Source organism: Dryobates pubescens, chromosome 8, assembly GCF_014839835.1.
Source record: "Dryobates pubescens isolate bDryPub1 chromosome 8, bDryPub1.pri, whole genome shotgun sequence".
NCBI lineage: Eukaryota > Metazoa > Chordata > Aves > Piciformes > Picidae > Dryobates > Dryobates pubescens.
The window spans coordinates 7,111,790-7,132,723 of NC_071619.1; the positions used below are offsets into that span (position 1 = coordinate 7,111,790).

At 36.8% G+C, this 20,934-nt stretch overlaps 1 protein-coding gene across 4 annotated transcripts in view; it reads right to left on the minus strand.

Moving 5' to 3' along the window:
- The window catches only part of VTI1A (vesicle transport through interaction with t-SNAREs 1A), a 291,318-nt gene that overhangs the window by 223,116 nt on the left and 47,268 nt on the right, over positions 1–20,934 (minus strand). For 2 of the 4 annotated variants that reach the window (XM_054163881.1, XM_054163883.1), the window contains exons 4-5: positions 7,849–7,926; positions 937–957 (exon numbers count right to left, since the gene is read on the minus strand). In XM_054163881.1, the coding sequence (XP_054019856.1) occupies positions 937–957; positions 7,849–7,926 (99 nt within the window). The remainder of the gene's footprint in view (positions 1–936; positions 958–7,848; positions 7,927–20,934) is intronic. The other 2 variants (XM_054163882.1, XM_054163884.1) reach the window with 1 other exon arrangement.

Consider the following 20,934-nt stretch of genomic DNA (forward strand, 5'->3'; position numbering starts at 1 on the left):
AGATACCAGACAAATATGTGATGTTAAAATATTCGTGCTTCTAAACATATTTATTCAAATACTTCAGCGGTTCCAACTCTCCATACAAAACACTTCAGAAATCTGACCTATAAGCAGTCTGGACTTTATTGAGACTTTCTTTTTTGGCAGCTATCAGGCAATAATTAAAAGTTCAGTTCAGATACCTGCTTTGCTACAGCAGCAAGCAACAGAGGAGATTAATTTCAGACAAAAAATTAAAATCTATACTGAAACATTTGGGGAACTGACCATTAAAACAGGCTTCTCTCTCTAAATATTTATGAGTCATTTTATAACTGGAAGAAAGGTATTCTGGAATACTGATCTCTAGTGTTACACCTACAGATCTACAGCACTCACAAATAAATAATAAATATTGATATGTGTGTGTAGGTCTACCTGCACTGTATTTTCAGTTGGTACACAATATCCAACATATGCTTCAGTACCTCACACCAAACTCAAACCACTGTGAATCTGTGTGATTTTCACAGTGTTTCAGCATATGATTTTACAAAGCAATGCTTTCACTTTCAATACCGGTGTATAAATGTATTTACCCTATCAAAGATTTTGTGATGCAGACACGATTATTACTGTACCCGATTTGATCATGGTATTCTAGCAGAGATCAAATAACAGGGTTGGGGTTTTCTTTCCCTTCTATTTCTAGTGCCTTTAAAAAATTTCCACTATCAAAGAATGTTAATTTCTAAGGTTTGATCTAGAGATTCCTGTGTAAGTACACAATTATTAGGGAAAAAGAGACGCAACAGTGAATATTTTAAAGCAATGTAATCAATATTTTTGCTTTGTGTAGATTTCCCTGCAACAATGAATAAAAAGATCTACTTCAGATTTAGAAACTCAGCTTTAAAGGGAAAGCTAGACAACAAAAAGCAAGAAAGTACTCACCTCTTCACGTAATTTTATCAACTGCAACATGAACGCACAAAAAAGATAAAAAGGAAAGAAATGGCAGGAAAGAAAGATCAGTTGTGTGACAGGATACAGAATTAACATTGACAATTTATCTGTTTACATGTTTAGCATTTAAAAATCACAGACAAACACATTAAAAGAACCTAAACATAGACTACATGCAGAGTTTTTTGAACGAATAAAGATCACTTTCTCACACTGTCACATTAAACAAAGAGAATAGTGTGAAATTCTCTTTTAAACCACATCTAAGACACCATCATGAAATAAAGGGGAATGACTTCATAGAAGTCTATATTATAAAGAAAAAAACAAGTTTACTATTCCTCTCTTCGAAGATTGTACAGCTGAAGTGGTTTTGTATATACAAGTTTTCAGAATGTTTTCTGTATATTTTAGTTGTGACAGCTGATTTCTTATTTTACTACCAGATCTAACTTATTAATAGATGACTACATCTTTACAGCCTGTAACCAGTGTCTCAATTTTTATACAGCTGAGTTCTACTGTAACTATCTCATCTAATTTTATTATTGAATCGCAGAGGATTTTTTTTCCAGTTAAAAGAAAGAGATAAAGAAAGAGAGAAAGAAAGAGAAAGAGAGAAAGAGAGAGAGAGAGAAAGAAAGAGAGAGAGAAAGAAAGAGAGAAAGAGAGAAAGAAAGAGAGAAAGAGAGAAAGAAAGAGAGAAAGAAAGAGAGAAAGAGAGGGAGAAAGAGAAAGAGAAATGAGAAAGAGAAAGAGAAAGAGAAAGAGAAAAAGAGAAACAGAAACAGAAAGAGAGAGAAAGAGAAAAAGAAAGAAAAAAAGAGAAAGAAAGAAAGAGAAAAAAAAGAGAGAAAGAAAGAAAGAAAGAGAAAGAAAGAAAGAGAGAAAGAAAGAAAGAAAGAAAAGAAAGAAAGAAAGAAAGAAAAGAAAGAGAAAAGAAAGAAAAGCAGCTTAGTTAAATGGCTCAGAATTATTATTTATTGTATAGCTTATTTAAAAACAGACAAAAGACTAAGGAACAACACAAAAAATACTTCCCTCAGAAAAGACCCCTTCCAGATTCTTAATCCTAGACCATTATACAGTGTATGTGTATATATATACACCTATATATACACACAGTGTGTGTGTGTGTGTGCATACTTATATGGTATATACAATTAAAATTTATCAATTTCTGCTTGTAAATCAAGACAATCTAATACTACTGCTAATATTGCTCTGGCAGGTTTACAGCAAAACTAAATCAAACCCCAGTCTGATTATCAAGCTATGCTGTAATATGCTCTCCCCTCAGAGAGACTGGTAAGTTATTTGTACTGGAATAAAAATGTATAATTACTCACAACAAATGTCTGCACAAGAGTGGCTCTTTATCAAAAAATTACAGTTCTCTCACCGATTCCAGTTGAATTCCAAATTACAACAGCTACATCATTATCTCAGTTTATGCTGATACTTCACCCCCAGTTTCATAACACTAATTTTCAACACGTGTGTAAGCTGGGAAATGTTTACAACTCATAAATTCTCGCCAGCATGAAGGAAACAAAAGAACCTCCATTATTCTCTATTGTTTCATATGGCTCGCCTAAGACTGAACATACGCCTCACACCAAAACAGGCAAGGAGGCTCTAACGAGACGTAATTAGGAGGGCTACTACCACACAGACTTAAACTGAAATGGCTCTTCAGTATGTAGCTAAAGGAACTTTGCTAGAATTGGTATAAAGAAAACGGCATTGTCCGCCAAACCGGCGCTTAAATTCAAGAGCTTGGCCTATCATAAATTGGTCTCTTTCTCCAGATCTTCCCCCCCTTTCTTCCCCAAAAAGGCAAACATTAAGGCTCTTTAGAAAGAGACGATCTGGGAGTTGATCACATAGCTATCTTTTCTTTCTGAGGCCACCATTCTTCAGTTGACTATGATACTTAAAGGGCCAAAGTTTAAAACTACTCTCCTGCACTAGCGCCCGCTTGGGCATGCCACCCTGCTATAATCAATGAGAGTTTTAAAATGCTGCACATTTGTTTTTTCAATAGGTCCCAAACAAAAATGTTCTATCTTGTTTGTGCTGCATGGCTGAATTTAAGCTCTGCATGGGATTTGCAGCTAAGCTAAGAAATGAGAGGGGGCTTTTTTTTTTTCCCCCTCCGCTCTCTAACATTGGCTGAAAGATATTCATTCAAATTAACAAAAGATGTATTTTTTTCCCTCATTTAACAATGCTCTTCATGAAAATATGTTACCCTTACTTCTCCGTTTCCACACATCATTTTTTTGTGACGCTCCCTGCTCAACTGCAAGCAGCACCAAGCTGTCTGCAGCCACCATCTTAGGTTCTTATAATCGGCGTATTTTGCGAAACAAAGGTTGTGTTTATTTATTTATCTACCTATCTAGTGAGTGGTTTCTATTTTTCACAATACAGAGTTCAATCCGAGACATAATCTGTTCCTTTGTAGGCTACAAAAAAAACCAAACCCCAACAAACAACCAAAATGTAACAACCCCCAAACAAATAAATAAATAAATCATAGAATAAATCTGGTTTACGCTGGTTTGAACCAGTGGAATCTCTTGTGGCTAAGCCTTCTGCTGTGACTAAAATCAAAACTGAGCCGCGGAGAGAGAGGGAGAGAGAGGGAGAGAGATGGGGGGTGTGTGTGTGTCTGTCTGTGTGTGAGGCACACACCACGTGACAGAGCAAACTACTGATTTTTTTTTTTAAAGAGGGGGAAGAAAAAAAAAAAAAGCTGATAACGCTACCGCCGTCTCTGTCCGCATATAGATAACGAATAAATGCTGAACTCTATTAAACGCCCTTTACACATTATCGTGGGTCGAACACACAATTTTCTGAACTTATGATGACAGTCTATTTATTTTGCTATAAACCCTCGGCATGTAACGAACAGATTTGTGTCTGGTAATGATCTGCTCTGCCAGGGCTATATGAAATGATACCGACCTTCTTTAGATCTCGGGGAATTAAATTGACCAACTTCACCCCCTGGTCTGTAGCTGAAGTTTGACACACTTTATGCACAGCAAGGCAAAAAAAAAAAAACCAACCAAAAACAACCCAACCAAATTTTTCTCATATTATCACAACTTTGTAGTCAGAAATTAAGTAGCCACAAAATATTTGTTCGCCACAAATCACATCTGCGATGCGTGCATACGGACACAGAGTTTAACCTAATGCAAATGCATTTAAACTTGTTAATGAACACAGCTGTGAAAGAGAAAGGAAAATGACCGTATTTCAAGAAAGCTGTTAATACTGTACCTGCCATTATTTTGGTTGAGATGGATTTCTGAACAACCCAACATACACTTTCTAAATAAAAAAAATTATATTGACTTGCCACATAAACCAGTTTTAGGATTATTAAAGCGAAGCCACGACTTTAAGTAGCATATCATTGGCTGGAAAACTCAAAACTTGCAAGGGATTTACTAAATGTTGATGGCTAGAATGGCAAGGAAGACTTGAAAGCAACAGAACTGTTCAAGACCTCTCCTGGAAGATAAATAACAACCTAATGCGCCCAGTAGATTTTGGGGTTGCAAGGGAGGGGTTGTTGAAGTAAGAAGGGACACTTCCTGCTTCTCAACCTCTGCATGTGCCTTACCTGACTACATTGATATGATGCAAATTAAGAAGAAATCAAGGTGCATTAAGCAATGCTTTTACTAAACTCTATTGCATTAAGAGCACTATATCACTATCTCATTAAACAAAGAAGCATTTATTTCCAAAGACACTTTGAATAGCAGAATTGGATAATTCTTAGTTTCGTACAAGAAATTTCTACATGTTTTATCTAGTAAAATTAGTTAAATCTTGGTATAATCATTAGAAGACAATGTATAATGTCACTTAAGTTGTCATCTACATGTACTGACTGCTACTTATGGGAGACATTTTTGAAACAGGAAGAAGACAAAACATAAATCTTCATTTCCTAATTCTTCAATCTGTTCTTTGCACTTCGATCTTTCTTCTTGGGAGAACAACTGGAAACTCCATGGCTCTATTCATTACTGCTTATAACTCAGCTGTGGTTTGCTGTAATTGTACCTTTGAAAGTCAACCAATTCAACCAGAAGCTGACTAAAGAAAAGATGCAAATTGTTTATTTTTCCAATAGTATCTCATTTATTTCCAAATACTTAATATGGTCATACTAGGCCAATGTACATTAAGTTCCTTTTGTCTTCTCACTCCACCACAAACATTATGCAAATGTTTACCATAATGACAAAGACCATACCTAAGCCATGCAGCTCATATCTCATTTCCCTTGTGCAACACCTCAGTTGAACCAGAATTTCAGCATTTCTATTGGCATATTTTGCCAATATTTGTGGACTGGTACAGGAGGAATTCTGAACTGAGAAATGTTTTCAACAACTCCCTTGTCAAAAGGGGAATCCTTCCTCTTCCCTTTCACACTCTGGTGACTCAAATGAGGAGAACAAACCATCATTTTTCAATTTAACTAATTTAACCTAATCCAAATTGATTGAGAAGTCCAAGAACATTTGGGTGAGGGTAAGTCCACTACCTGTAATTATTTCTACCAGATAGAATGAAAGCAAGTATTTGAAACATCTTCAAATATCTTACATGGCTGCAAGTTATATGTGAGGATCCTTTTGTCATCTAGTCCAAGTATTCTATTGATATAGTAACTTCCAGGAGTGAACCTGCATTGAATCTGGGGTTACTGAGTTATATGTATGTTGATACAACGTGTTCAGTGTAAGGTATGCACCCAAATCTTAGACTGATTTTGATAGCTGTATGTTCTGAGTAGTTCAACATTGGACTGAAGTTTCTGCACTAGGTGCTTGTACCTATAACTGCATGCATATTAAGTACAAATACAAATAATGATATTGTATAACCAAAGGCTATTTTGAGAGTGAATACGGGAACAACCTAATCTGTAGAAAAAACAAAGCACACTGGCATTCACATATTGAAACGAAGTCAGGTGGCTCCTGTAAGGTTATATTTCATAACACTTTTCAAGGAATAAAAAAAAAGAAATTCAGAACTTTCAAATGTAGAGGGGTAACAATTTCAAGCTGGATTAAAGAAAAGGATTTTGATTACTTAAAAGACTAAGTTAAGTAAAACTCCTTTACCAGCCAAAATTTTCTTCCATTGAAGAAGTGGTCATTTGGAAGGGAAAAAAAAAAAAGACAAATGGTTGAAAGTATTCTTGGGTTCCTTGAGATGAGACCATGCTTCTTCCATCAAGTTTAGGGGGAAAAAAAAAAAGATCATAACTCACAAAAAGTGCCCATGAACCAGTTATTTAACCATTCCTTAAAAAGTGAAAATAAAATATTTTATCTCATCCCTACACATAAGATATTCTGTTATAAGTAAAGCTTCTTATCACAATTGCCCTTTTATGTCTGAATTCACACAAATTTTTCTTGAAATGCAAAAATAGCAGCACCTTAAAAGAAATAAATGAGAAACCTAACATTTCCCCAGGACTGAGTTTACCATCGTGACACTCTTTTCCCTAAAATCATCATTTCCATACATTTATTTAGGGATTAAAAAAAAAATTCTTTTACTTTATTCTAATTCTGGAATCTCCCTTTGCTATGATATAGAAACATGAAGATTAAGACACTTTTAACTTTTCACATAGATATTAGAGCTGCTATACACTACAGTCTTACACAGGCAAATTGTGTCCTGTGTATAATGCCATTAATACATGCATTAGTGTACTACAGATTTTAAAACTTATACAGGATATTTAAAATATTGTACAGGCTTAATGCTTAAGGACTCTGTGGTTTAAAATTCAGTGTACTGGGATAAGCATCCAAGTCCTTATTTATTTTCTATCCTTAGTGCAACTGACCTTATAGAGGGAGTAGAAGACACCAGAAACTTGGGAATATTTTCTGACCCATTTCCTTATTTAATATTGCATTTATCAAGAAAACACTTAAACAATTTTCACTTTCACTATCAAAAATAACGAAAATTCTGGTCACAAGGGTAAAAAAATCTGATATTTAAGAAAACTTGACTACCAGAATTCTAACTCAAAATGCACAACTTTGATTACAGCTGATGTGATTTTCAAAAGAGAAAGGAAACATTCTGCTTAGAGCCTGTCAAGCAAGTTTCAGCACCAAAAATAATATTAACAGGTGGGTCAAAGTCCCATGAATATAATGTTGCTTTTCTAATTTTCAGCAGTCTAGCAGGATCCTCACTACAGTGTCCAGAACAACAACAGGGGTACAAGACTTTTAAAAAAAGCCTCAGGATTATCAAGCTTTCTCTCGTTTAAAGAGATGGATGGCACTCTGCATTCTAGTACAACACACATGACGAAAGCTTGCTTTTATTAGTACAACTTGTGGTTTTGGTACAAGGAAAGAAAATATGTTTAGGGAAGGAATCACAGAAGGAAACTGAGTGGGGTACTGCCTAATTCTGAGAGCGCACTTTCATTTGTTTTGCCTGCCAGTGTTGATTTAATTATACTGCATTATTATCAAAGCTGCATTATGTACTTTTTTCATTCCTTTTACATGTGTTTGAGGTGAAGACCTTGGCTTTGTCGGCAAACAGCGCGTTTCAAGTTATTTCTTAAGTACTAAATAATAAAAGAGAAGAAAAGATTTTTTTTTGAGATAGCAGACAGTGATCACAAGTTAAAGGGTTAAATGTAAGATCTCCAAGAAACATTTTGAAGTTGATTAAGACCCCAGCTTTGCATTAAACAGTATCACTTCCACATGAGTTGTTGCTAATGCTGTTAAGGAGCAGCTTGAGAAGCCCAGTGTGCCAGTGACCTCCTTCACCCTCCAGCCACCCACTAGGGCTTCTTGATTAGCATCCTACCTGGTTCTCTGAGGAATTCCCGTCATCCCCTAGGAGCTCATTCCGCACCTCATCACTGTAGGCGATTCGTGACCTTTTCTGTAAAACAAAAAGAAAAAAGGGTTAGGAAGTAAAGCTCCGAAGCCATTGGTATCAAGGCTGATCATCTTAAACCTCGAGAGCCCCCTAATGGATACCTATTTGATAAAAAAAATAAAAAAAAAATCTGCAAGTAAAAGTTATTAAAAAGTTCTTCTCCTGCTGCATTTTGACAAATGTGCCTGGCAAAGCCTTAGCGTTTCTAAGACAGCCACATCCTTAACGTTTTAGCAAGGAAAAGAAGCTTCAGTGAAGCTCAAGATATGGGTTGTGTGATCCCAACTCTGACAATCCAGTAACTGGGAGAGGTAACATACACCAACACCAAAAGCACTGAAGAAATGCAGAAATGCATTGTTCTGAAGAATGCTTGCTAGATGGATGCAGAACTCAGCGTAACAGAGCAGTGATGCCACTAAATAGGAAAGGAAGACTGAGCTCTTCCCATTAAAAAAAGCCACAACAAACAAAACCAAACCTGAACAAAACACATTTGACAGAACTGGTTGAACTTTAAGATGTAGAGAATTAACAAGTGTTTTCTATGCTGCTGAGGCTTTGAAGCCTTACTGGAAAAGGACCAGAAATCAGAGAGGGGGGCAGAAAAAAACGAGAGAAAACAACAGTAGAAGGAAACACTGGCTTACAGCATTTCATGGAAACACCACAAAAGAGATTCATTAGATTATTATGGTAATTGTTATTCACAGCTTAAGAGCATTAGATTGGATCATGAACTGGCATCATATTGATTATAAATTAGATCAAGTGCCAAGCAATGGAAAACGATGTCGGAAGATTACCAGAGTGTTCAATGGAACAATGGAGAGGTCCATAAAAAAAAGCATCAGCCCATCCTTCAATTTCTCTGTTGGTGAAATAATAGGCCCTTAGTCAGTTAATATCCCTACAATCACCATTAAAAGTGGAAAAGGATTTTTAACATCTAAAATATTTTTCTATTTGCATGTGGTTATGATCAGTTTTACACTTCCTCAGAGAAAGAAACTCAAGAGTAGCAAGATCTAAGCTGCAGGGTCTTCCTTTATTGAAGAGAGCTTCCCTCACACTCTGCTGTGTTAGTCACTGCTAGAATGAACTCAGCAAAACCAAATCCCTCCTCAAACCTTCCCTAACTGGACAATCATGGCAAAAAAGGCACACTTACAAAATGTGCACAGGGAACAACCCACTAGAAATTATAATGAGCACAAGGAAATTCATTACCTTTGTGCAAAGAAGTACGGAAGTGGGTCACCCCTTATGCTAGGAACCTAGCACTGCAGTAAGCCTTGTACTGGTCGTTTCAGAGCAGCACATTTTAGCTTTTTACCCTGTGTAGTTCACCCTTTATTACCACCATCATCATTACAGTGCTTACCAATTTGTGATTCAGTTGCTCATGTTCAGATCTAGATGATATACTAAAGCTACAGATGTACGTAGCCAGGACAAAGCATACCATGGGCCTACTACAAGGGCTGAATTGTGCCAAATCTTTTGGAGATCTCAGCTGTCACAGTTTCGTACTAACCAAGCTAAAGTAGACTACAGCATTAAAGGAAATGAGAACCTTTAAACAGGCTGTGGTATCAGAGCTGCCTGTTTAAATTATTCATTTCATCACTATGGGGGACTAAAACACTCCACAGTATGCAAGAATATCATATGGAGCTAGGTTTTGTTTCTCTCTTTTTTCACCAAAAAGCCAACAAATTGGCATAGATTGCTCAATTACATTATTTTCCTATTTTTATTTGATACACATCAAACAAGGAAGGAAATTACAAATATATACCAATAAATATCTAATCTTTTCTGATTAAGATCTTCCCATTTGAGATCTAGTAGTTCAGCCTCTCCCAATTTCATGAAATGACTCAGCCCCATTGATTCTGTTAGTGTTGAATGCATTTATCATTATTAGACTGAGATGAGGGGCATGATGCTTCATGAGCTTGTTCTCTAGTGAGCAAGTTGCCTAATTATATACAGAGACTGAGATGGTCCTTGGTTGCACACCATTTATTTGAAAGATTTGACTGGATGATATTCTCATTCATAAGAGCCTGCTTGGAAGAAAGGAAAAAGAATATTCTTCACAGGAAAGAAATAAATCTTAACAGCAATACAATTTTTAGAAGCCCTTTATAATCCTTTATATCATCAGCACTGAACTTAATAAATATGTTTGTATCATTGCTGCTTTCATTGCAATAATCTTTCATGATCTGAAAATCAGTAATTATATTAAAAGAAATAACCCTTTCACTACAATTAGCTATAACTCTTTGCCATAGTCAATAAATAATTTGATACTACTTTTGATCACAGTTTCCCTACCAAATGAATCAATAATATGAAAGGAAAGGCCTTTGAACTAAAGTGTCCGTTTGTTCTTCCAGGATTTGTCCAAAATATCAATATTTTGAATTACTATTCTTATTTTTATTGAAGCAATATTGGCTAACACTTTTTAGTCTATCAAAAATAATTCAGTTCATTCGAACTCAGTAATGAAATAATTTTTAGTTGTTTTGTTTTGTTTTGTTTTGTTTTTTAGTTCATCACTATCAGCTGTTTATAAATACATCCTTTAGCCAAACGCAAGAATGATAGTTTGAGCTGGAAATGTCACACACACTGCTACAGTTTGAAGGAACCCAATTCATAATGCATTTTATAAATAGTTAATGACTTCTATACATAAGCTAACCAGGCAAATCAAGAAATTGTCAACATTTTTAGTCTTAGTTGTCAGTTACCACTGTCTACTGGTACTTTATATGTATGTTTCTAGAAAAGACAGAAGCTTTACAGAGTTTGCAATCCAAGGCATTTCTGGGAGGCTCAATATAGGTTTAAGAGGTGCTATGCACAGGATTTTTGTCTGTAAAGGTCTGCCAAATACAAAAGTTTTCCTTGTATTTTATATTTCCTAGACACAAAATCTAAGCCCACAAGTGCCTCTAACTCAGTGCATGTGTTTGCCTTCGAATGTAGCAGGCACACAAACAGACTGCAACACAAAAGGGTTAAGCTACTTTCTGCACGAACTTTGAGAGGAAGAAAGTTTCAGGGGCTGTTTTAAATGTACTACAGTATCCAGACCTTCTGACAAGGAAGAATTTCTGATTCCAGGCAGAACTCTCTTGGTTTATGAACAGGATTTTTGCATACTGATTGGGTGATTTCCTTAAAGCCCTGTTCAAACAGATACACTTGCTCAGTTCTGTCTGGCAATTTGGCTTTAAACAATCTGTCTACTTGACCCAAGCCTTAACATTTCCCAGTAGAACTGCATGTGTTCATGGGCAAGACCAGCTAAATTAGAATTGAAATGAATTAACTCAGCTTAAACTAATTAAGATCTGTGATCTGTAGTACCACCCCTCTGTATGATTCTACATGTGAAGTAGGGTACATGTAAGCAGACTGTAAGAATTCTGCTATACTACTAATCTGAGCATACAAATGAAGTTTGTCTATTACCAAAGCATACGAGAAGTTAATTTCCATGGCCTACACATGGCAAAGCAATTGCTTAAATTGCCTCACCTGGGAATTTAATACAATGTTATCATCAGACCAGCCACACTGTAAATAGATTTATAATGCTTTCCATGTGCTAGGCAAGGTTGCATATGAATTAAGTAATGATCTGGTATTACAATACAATCAGCTAGTTTCCACACCTGGCAGACTGGATATTTTGCTAAATTACTACCTATACAGATACATCACAACATAAAAACAGAAAAGGCAATGGGAAGAGAAACAATCTACATGGGGTATGACTGATTTTTACATGGTAACCAAATACGGTGTAGATAGAAGGAGGTATCCAAAATAATCTTTTTCCAACATCTGCACAACAGAGCACATACTTATTCATTTCTATTCAATTTTGGCCTAATTTTCCACATTCTATACTTTAATTACCATCCACATGCTGAAATGTTCCCATTAGTGAAGGCCAGAACTAGCCAATGCTCCCTCACTCCAATGCACTTTCGACAATCAAGCAAGTAATTGATAGAAAGTACGGCACATTTTCATACCTGAACTGAAGAATAGCCTTCCTCCTTCCTAAATGCTAAGTAGTCCACTGAACAAATAAGAGAACTTAGGTGCATTTCAGACAAAAGGCTCAGCCTCTCCATTTTTCTGTCTCAATGTTTTAGGAACAGATTAAACAGATTTTTTGGCAGAGTAAGCATAAACAAACAAAAAGGCTTATTTATCCACAAACATCTGTTTTCATACAAAATTCATTAGGATTTCCTAGTATATAAAAATGGTTTGAAAAAAAAAAAATCTTCAGGCATCTGTTTCAGAGTTTGGCCCTACTCTAGATGTAAATAAATACTTGAGATTAGTATAACCAGAAAGAACTTGTATGAATAAATTAGATTTTCTTTTGTGCTCTTTGAAACTACTCAGCTTTGTCAATGCTCTTGCTAAAAGCAAGGTGGAAAAAAAGTGACCTGATCCTCAAGCAGACTGCTAAATACTGAAGAATCAACGTTTTCATGTCTGCCATTCAGAACAGATACTTAAGGTGGTTTGGGATTTTTATTTTTTTTGGCTGAGCAGAAATGGAAAAGACAATGTTAAAAAAAAAATTAGAAGAAAATGAAGTGACCTTACTTAACAATTTCAAACCTTGTATTAAAACACAAACAGAAAACCTCTTCTTCAGGAAATAATATTACTGAAATTGCTGAGAAATGGTGTTCAAACTTAACTTTTCAAACCTTCTACATTTCTATGCAAAAGTGATTGAGGAACAACAGACTAGTTACATCACACTGCAGTTTCAAAGGGTTTTTCCCTGGTCTGAAGTAGCTTTTGTTTTCATTGAGTGTGTGTAAGAAGCAGGAAAATTATTACAAAGGGCTAATATACAACCTTATGCAATGCTAGACTTTTGAGCATTTCCTTATGAAAAGAAAAAACTAAAGCAGATACATTTCTCTCCAAAAGGAAAAATAAGGAATTCTACAAATCCTATGAAATTTCTGATGGAAGGAATCAATTCAGCAATACATGTTGATTAGCAAAAGTCAATGTTTAAAGCCATTCCTGCTCTTGCCTATGATCCCTGCATGTACACACACAAAAAAAGCTTGAAGGCAACTCTGAAAGAAAAACGCACAACTTAAAACCTGTATTCTGCCATCAGATGTCATCAGCTTCCTACAACAGCAGAGAGAAATGAAACTTCAAGTGCTAATGTGAAATTAATGCAGAGATACTATCACCCATTTTAAGTAGAAGTCACAGGCCCATAAATCTTTTCAATAATCATCATCAAACACACTTTTTGTTTCATTATGGGGTGAGGGCAGCGACGAAGGTCAGGTAAACCCTCATGAGGATACAAGACACTATATTATGTGGGTCATGAAGAGTAACAGCTTCTGCCCACTAAACTACTTCCATCTCAAACTGATGACCAACGTAGCTGATGTTTAAATAACCTGAATGAAGCGATTCATTAGATAATCTTTCTCTTACTCTGGAGTTTACCCTGTAAAGAGGAGAACCTCTGAATTAAATTCATATTGCCAATATGTGCTCCCATGGAAGAGACGTTACGAAATTCTGTGATATAAATTAATTGCTTTTGATTGATATTTTAATTGTTTCCTTCTTTCTCTGGAGCTTGGCTAACTTTTTAATTTAATCTTTGCCCTAATATTGAGACCTGAGCACCTTTGTTCTTATGCATGAGTGCTCATTCAGTTGCTATTTAAATAAAAGAAGTATTATGGAAGCAGTAACTATCAAGGTTTATTAAGTGTGAAGACCTTAGTTGTCCCTTAAGCACCCTGAACTGTTGCTCCTCAGAAACTCAGCATAGACTGGAATGAGAATCATTCCATCCCAGCTCTGTTCCTTAAGATTTCCCCTTGTTATCTCTTAATGGCCACTCTAAGAGGCTGTACAAGTTCTGGACTAATTGAAGCTTTGCCTGATACGGCAGTCTTTATGTAGTCTTAACATAGAGTGAGGTTTTCCTTAAGGTTCACACTACATTGCCTTGACAGTGAAAATCTAGGCAGCTCTAAACAAGATCAGTAGAAATGTGTAAGCATTGTTGGTGACAACAGAGGAGCAGGGACGAAACAGAAATATACAGTGAAATTTTTGCGTTTGGACATCAATATTTACTGGGAAATGAGCTCCTGCCAGTATCACTGTTTCTCATTACTCCTTTTGTTGTGTGTTGGTCCACTTAGAGGCAGAATTTCTGACTATGCTAGAGGTAAGGGGGGAAATAACAAGTTAGCTGAAGCCTGCCTGTCAGAAAGACACTTTAAATGACAGATATTTTGTAAATACATTATTTTGCATAAATATGCTGCCTTGCTTTTGCATTGTGTTGCAGGGCTTAAGACTTAAGTGCTGAAGAAACAAACCAAGGAGGACAGTGGTTGGCATGGCTATTTTTGGTACAGATATATGGATTATAATAACAATTTTTCATCCATTCTATGTACTTCTAAGAAAAAGAATACTGTTAATAGGTATTTTTCCTGAATGGGAGACGCTGAGGAACTCAAAAGCTGAGGCAGTATAAAAGGAGGATGACTTTAGTTACATAAATTATAGGCAGTGGATTAGTTACTGACTTTAATCTCAGGTAGTGTTAAAGCAAGAACTGCTAATCATCAGCTTATGATAAAACCAGAAAATGCCATGTCTGAACTTCGAGCTAGTATTTTATCATATTAGCTATTGATTTAACACAGCATGGGGCAACTGGTCCTGTCCCAGTAGTGCCTGGTGGGGAGCAATGAAGGTACAGATTTACTCCTTCAGTAGCCTACAAACTGCAAAGCCCAATTGTGAACACTATCCACTAAAATTACTGAACTCTGACAGATTTTCTCTTTTTGTAAACAAGTCAACGTGTCTGTGTGTGAGTATGTGTGATCCAGAAGGAAAGAAAGGAATCCCAGCTAGATCATGTCAGGGCAAAAACAGTAAATTCAAGAAGCACAAACAGTAAGATCCAAAAAGTCAGTTTTGACTGGGCTGTGTTATATGCAAAGTATTGTTCTTTTTCCTTTCTATTAATCAATAGTTTGAACTAATGTACTTATGGTCAAAACTACTTGAAATACAGAGAATGAGCACCATGTGGTTATGTTGGTATGTAAACCACCTTAATTATACTGCTTTTCTATTTAATTGTTCTTTGCATCAAACCTTATTTTGTCTTGTATTTAATGGTGAAGTCTGAAATTACCCTCTGCTACTCTTATTGAATAGTTTTTCATATTTATTATTGTTCATATTTTTAGGGATGAACTGAAGTTTCCTTTTTCTTTGTATTAGCTTCAAAAATTAAAAGCCATGTATTGGTACACAGGTGGAAAGATGGCTCTGAGACAGTGAAATATATATGCTCAGTGAAAAAAAAAGGCCAGTGCCTAAAAATAGGTTCTCATGTACTAAAAAGTATTTTTGGAGAGGCCTGCTTAAGTTTCTTTGGTTCAAAATAGATCCTATCAGAGTGGCACAGATGTAGGTGGGACAATTCAGCTGCCTTGGAAACATCTCATTTATCTGCTTTGCCCTCATTCTAGGTGTCCAAAATGAGATCTGTCTTTATGGGTTCCTTTTGTTTTTCACTCTGGAGTTGACAATGGACAAAATGTATAATTTATTAATAGAACTGAGCTCTGTATCAAAATTGTACTTTTAACTGGAAAGCCCAAACCTGCCATCCTTCCGAGGCTTTACCTATCTATTCATAGAAATCCAGGGAGAGGGAGAACTGAAAAAGGTAATGGTAGCAATTCAAGAAAGAGAACTGTTTCAGCCCAACTATGGAATTGCATTACAGATGCTGGTCTTCCACAGCAATTTTTTCCTGATGCCACAATCTAGACATGTTCCTTTTGCCTTTAAGTCCAAGTGTGAACCTATTCTATAAACAACAGAATTTATCCCACTTAGATCTCCTACATCCAAACAAACAGTGAAGTTGTGGATTACTTTGAACTTGCATCAAGTGTTTTCATACAGCTGAAGTATCCTTATTTTAAAACTGTCATCCTAGCTGGAGGGAGAGGTTGTGCTCCTACCTTGTTCTTCTCTTTTCTGTGGTAAACAAGGGTCTGCAAGGTACAAAATCTTTGTCAGCAAATTTGGCAAAGAGATGCCAATGTTTGCTATACATATCAAGGCAAAGGGCAGTGACACCCACCCACTTTTAATTTAGCAAGTAATTATCAGACTGATCTTTGAATATGCACAGAATGGTTACAAGGAAGCACTAGGCTCTTCTGGAAGGTGAATCTAAGAAGGAATGAGTCTGAGTGATCTCGTGCACATTCTGGAGGAATTTCCATTGACTGAATAGGCAAATTGGTGAACTTAGCCAGCTAAGTAGATGTGTAAAGACAAATTGAGTAATGAAATATGAAAGCTTAATAATGGGCATTTGAGAGAAGCAGTAGAATGGAGTTGTATGAAATACTGAAACTAGAGTACTGAAAACCATGTTCCAGGAACAGCCAAGCAGGCACAGGGAGCAGTACATAGAACAGCTGCAAGGTGGCAGTGCAAAAGGCAGATGTCACTAAGTTGGCCTAGAATTGGCTTACATCTGAATTTTCAGGAATACACAAAAATGATGAAGACAGTGGAACATCTTCCTTACAAAGACAGACTGAGGGAGCCAGGGCTCTTTGGCTTGGAGAAGAGGAGACTGCGAGGTGACCTCATTAATGTTTATAAAGATGTGACAAGAGGATGGAGTCAGGCTCTCCTTGGTCATACCCAGTGACAGGACAAGGGCCAATGGATGGAAGCTGAGGCATAGAAAGTTCCATGGAAACATGAGGAAATTGTGACAGAACACTGGGACAGGCTGCGCAGGGGGGTTGTGGAGTCTTCCTCTCTGGAGATACTGAAAACTCACCTGGATGCATTCCTGTGTGATCTGCTCTAGGTGACCCTGCTCTGGCAGGAAGGTTGGACTGGATGATCTTTCAAAATCCCTTCCAGCCCCTAACATTCTGTGATTCTGTCACCCTTCATGCATCAGCTGATGCAAGGCAATTTTTTTGAGATTATGGGATGTGAGTAAAAGGGCAGATGAACTGCTGAGCAGAATAGCCCAAAGCTGAAAGCAGCTTGGAGAAACTGCATACTGACGAAAGAATGCTGTATACTTAGGGACCAAGATTTGGTAATTGGGTGTGGTAACTGAAACAAGCAGGAAGATGAGCAGTTACAATTATAAAATTAAAAATGGATATAAACACCAGGCTGAAGGGAATCATTCATTGTTATGTTTGCAGAGTGCTATTTAAGCCCAAGAAATGCTTATCTGAAGTTTTCCATGCTGGGATTTACCACTTTTGTATGTCTTTATATTGCTCTTCTGTAGATGTGATCTTGTTACACTGGAAGCAATGGTAGTGAATTTTCAAGTGTCCTTTACAAAATAGAAAGGGGGAAAGGTTTCAGACCTTTGGAAAAAATCTTTTCTTTTCCAGGTTACTAGGCTTAAAAGGCAGAACTCGGGTAAATATAAGCTGTTTTTCTAAATGCAAATGTCTTTTTCACAATAGAAATCATCCCCTGTTACTTGTTAAATTCACAGAACCAGTGAGGTGCAAGTCTCTCACAGGTCACCTGTGCTCTTCTCTACCTACAGCATGTGCAATTTGTGATCATACAGGTCACCTGCTCTCCCAATCGCTTAATAAAATATGGCACATATTCAAATTGCTTAGATTAGAAAACTAGACATATACTCTACAGTCATATTCCATCTCTGCTTAGCTCCTTTGAAGTGCAAGAAAGGCCCAGTACCATTTGACCAAACATCTGTCCCTCCACCCCACCAGCTGTTCTTCTGTGGCGCAGTTTAGGAACTTCTGGTATAACAAAGCTGTTAGCATCAAATACAGATGATCTGATAGAAAGGCAAACAAAGTTTGATAGCATATGGCAAACAAAATATTTCCAACTCCAATTCACGAACCTGACACACAAAACCAACACAGAAAGAAAGTAATGAACGGAAGGGAATAAAAAACATTCAAGTGTGCAACATGTCTGTATTTTTGATTCTGAAGCATGCAAAACCAGATACAAATTAAGGTAATGATCTCAGGTTAAAATTTCAACCTAAAAATGACTTCCCCATAGATACAGAGGGTGCCAGCAACCATTCTACTGAACTCTCAGGTGATGTAGCCACTGTTCTTTCCCTTTCAGGTTCATTCCTCAGTCTTCTGCCTGACACCTTTCACAGCTTGTACCTTCTTGCTCCATTTTGTCACGTGCTGTCTTCAGCGCCACCATATTCTTTTTACCATAAAGTGTGTTGAAACTTTGTATTTTGTTCCTTTGCCCACCAGTGGTTTTGCCATTCTTAACCTGTTCCTCCCTCTACTCAGATATTTGGATCCTCTCCTAACCTCCCTCTCTCAAGCCCCACACAGGATCACAGCCCATAAGAAACCAAGAGCAGTCCTCCTGAAGAGCCCACGGTGTCACTTGTCACTGTCCAGTTACTATGGGCAGCTTTATGGCTCTACAGGACAATGGCAATCATTATAACAGGATCACAGCCGTTTCAAAGACTTCTGAAGCAGTGGCCTCAAAGGAAAAAGTTTAGGTGATTTTGAGTCACAGCTTGCACATTTTCCCCACAAACCAAGATACCTGATAATACATAACCTAACATATTACAAGAACTGCTGACTGTGACCACAAATAGGCATTTATTGGCAGCAGGATGACAAAAATCTAACAACATGCCCTTGTTTTAAAAATTCACTGAACATCAGTTTGCATGTTGGAACTACTTCATTATAACCTTTCTGCAAGAGAGATGAAGTTCAACAAAAGGTATGAAAGAATTCAACAGGTGAAAAGTATTTCAGTCTGAAAGATCATGGAAAGAAGAAAATATGGTTCCAGTTGATACTGAACACACTCCATGATGAACTATTTATGCTTTTATTTATTTACTTAGATTTTGCAAGCATAAAAAATTCATGATCATAGCACATGAGAGATGAGAATATGAAATTTCTCGTACCTCCTAGATCTCTCATATCTCATAGATATGAGAGAAATAAGCAAGAATTAGTCTTTCAAGAGATACTTACAAGGAAATGGATAAGGAATTTATTAGTACATTTGTGTATTTAAAAACAAATCTTTATAAAGCAAAAGAGAGAATTTTCAAGTACCAGTGCATACACAAGTTGCCTACAAAGATGCCCATGAAGTAACAGTTTTTTTACAAGCAAGAGATCTTCAGGACTAAATTCCTGGTTTGGATGGCTGTTAACCTGGGGAAAACTTGTCCTGTAGTAAACCAGAAGAGTGATACTTGGGCATTAACTCCAAAATGTAAGACAGTCCACAGTTAAGCAGCAAAAGAGGGGTACATAATTGCATACATCTGACTTGGGTAATACTTGTATTTGGGGATGAAAAGCAATTTTTGTACCTTAACCACTAGCTTAGCAAAAAATGTTTGCAAGTCCACTAGGATTCCTAGTTTGGACTTCAGAGTATTGACCAAAACACCTCATCATGAAGGGGCGATTTCAATATCTTAATTTATCCTAGAAGAATCTTTGCAAGAGATCATTAGAAACCAGTAGATGCTTTCCTAAGCAATATTCCTATAGATGGCCACTAAGACTAAAACATTCAATTGTATCACCCTGGAAAGCACAGTTAAGACTTAGTCACTATTATGGATCAACTTTCAGATTTACAATAATCTCAATTTGGTTCTAAACAGATTTAACCCTGTAAGAGCAGAAATTGCCAGAAAGCCAAGAACTCGATCCACTGAATAATTTATTTAGGCACTATCTGCTAAAGGGGGACAAGTGTTATAAGAATCTTCTAATTACTGCAATTTCATACAGGAACATCCCTGGTGACAGCTTTCCATTGTTCTCAGGGGTTAGATAGTCCCCAGTTAATAAGAAGAAACTACCAGTCGACTATCTCAAAGAGAATGATGTGTATACATATTTCTCCTTTGCCTGTTTCATTTATAGACCTGAGGAATACGGATTACTTCTGTTATCTGCACAAACAAGCTCTACTAAAATCTTGGCATTCAGTCAACTTTTATCTTGGGGACCCCAAACTGCACTGTTAGGCAATACGGAGCACCTATCTCGACTGAGCTGTCATGCAAATAGATTTTTTTGTCAGATGTTCAAAAAACCCCAAAGTCAGCAATTTAAAACAACAAACCATCCCCTGTGCTGACAGGAATAAATTGCTATATTTTAAATGAGTAAGAATTACTGCAGATCACAGATTCTCCGTATGTACGCTATGCAAAGGGTGAAAAAGTACACCCCAAATTAATTCTTTCTAGCAACTCCACGCTCTGAAGCAAAGATAAGAGGCTGAGCAGAAATAAAATGCAACACCAAATAATACAAGCAAGTTTATAAAAGCACATAAAGAGGTACAACCAAAGAGGAATTAATTATTTAACAAGTGGTAGTACCACGACAGGAGTTGAGCAAAGACTCATTCGAGTTCAAAACCTACACTTCTGCAATTGGTCAAATGGTGCAGCAGTATGTTGTGCTTCTGACAACTCCAAGATCTGGTTTCTAGGCAATGACCTTACAGAGGCTGAGTGCCCTGCCGAGGTGATGCGTGCACCTTTTGGGGCAAAGAGCGAAGTAGCTGCAAAAACACAGTATGTTTTGTTAGCCCAGCCTAGAAACAAAACTGATTTCTGTTCTTCCACAAAGCGCACCGAAGGTCTAGCACAATCATTTCAAAGAACTCTTCTGATCACTCAGTAATTACTCCTTTCTGAGTGACCCCACTCCATAACACACTATCCATGAAAAGACCTTCAAAACACTTTCCCTCTGAAACTTGGTAGTACGCTACACAGACCTTAGCATTTGAACTTAGAGTTATTTTTCTTTTATGGATTATGGCACTTTAGAAACAAAACCCCAAAGTATCATATACAAGCTA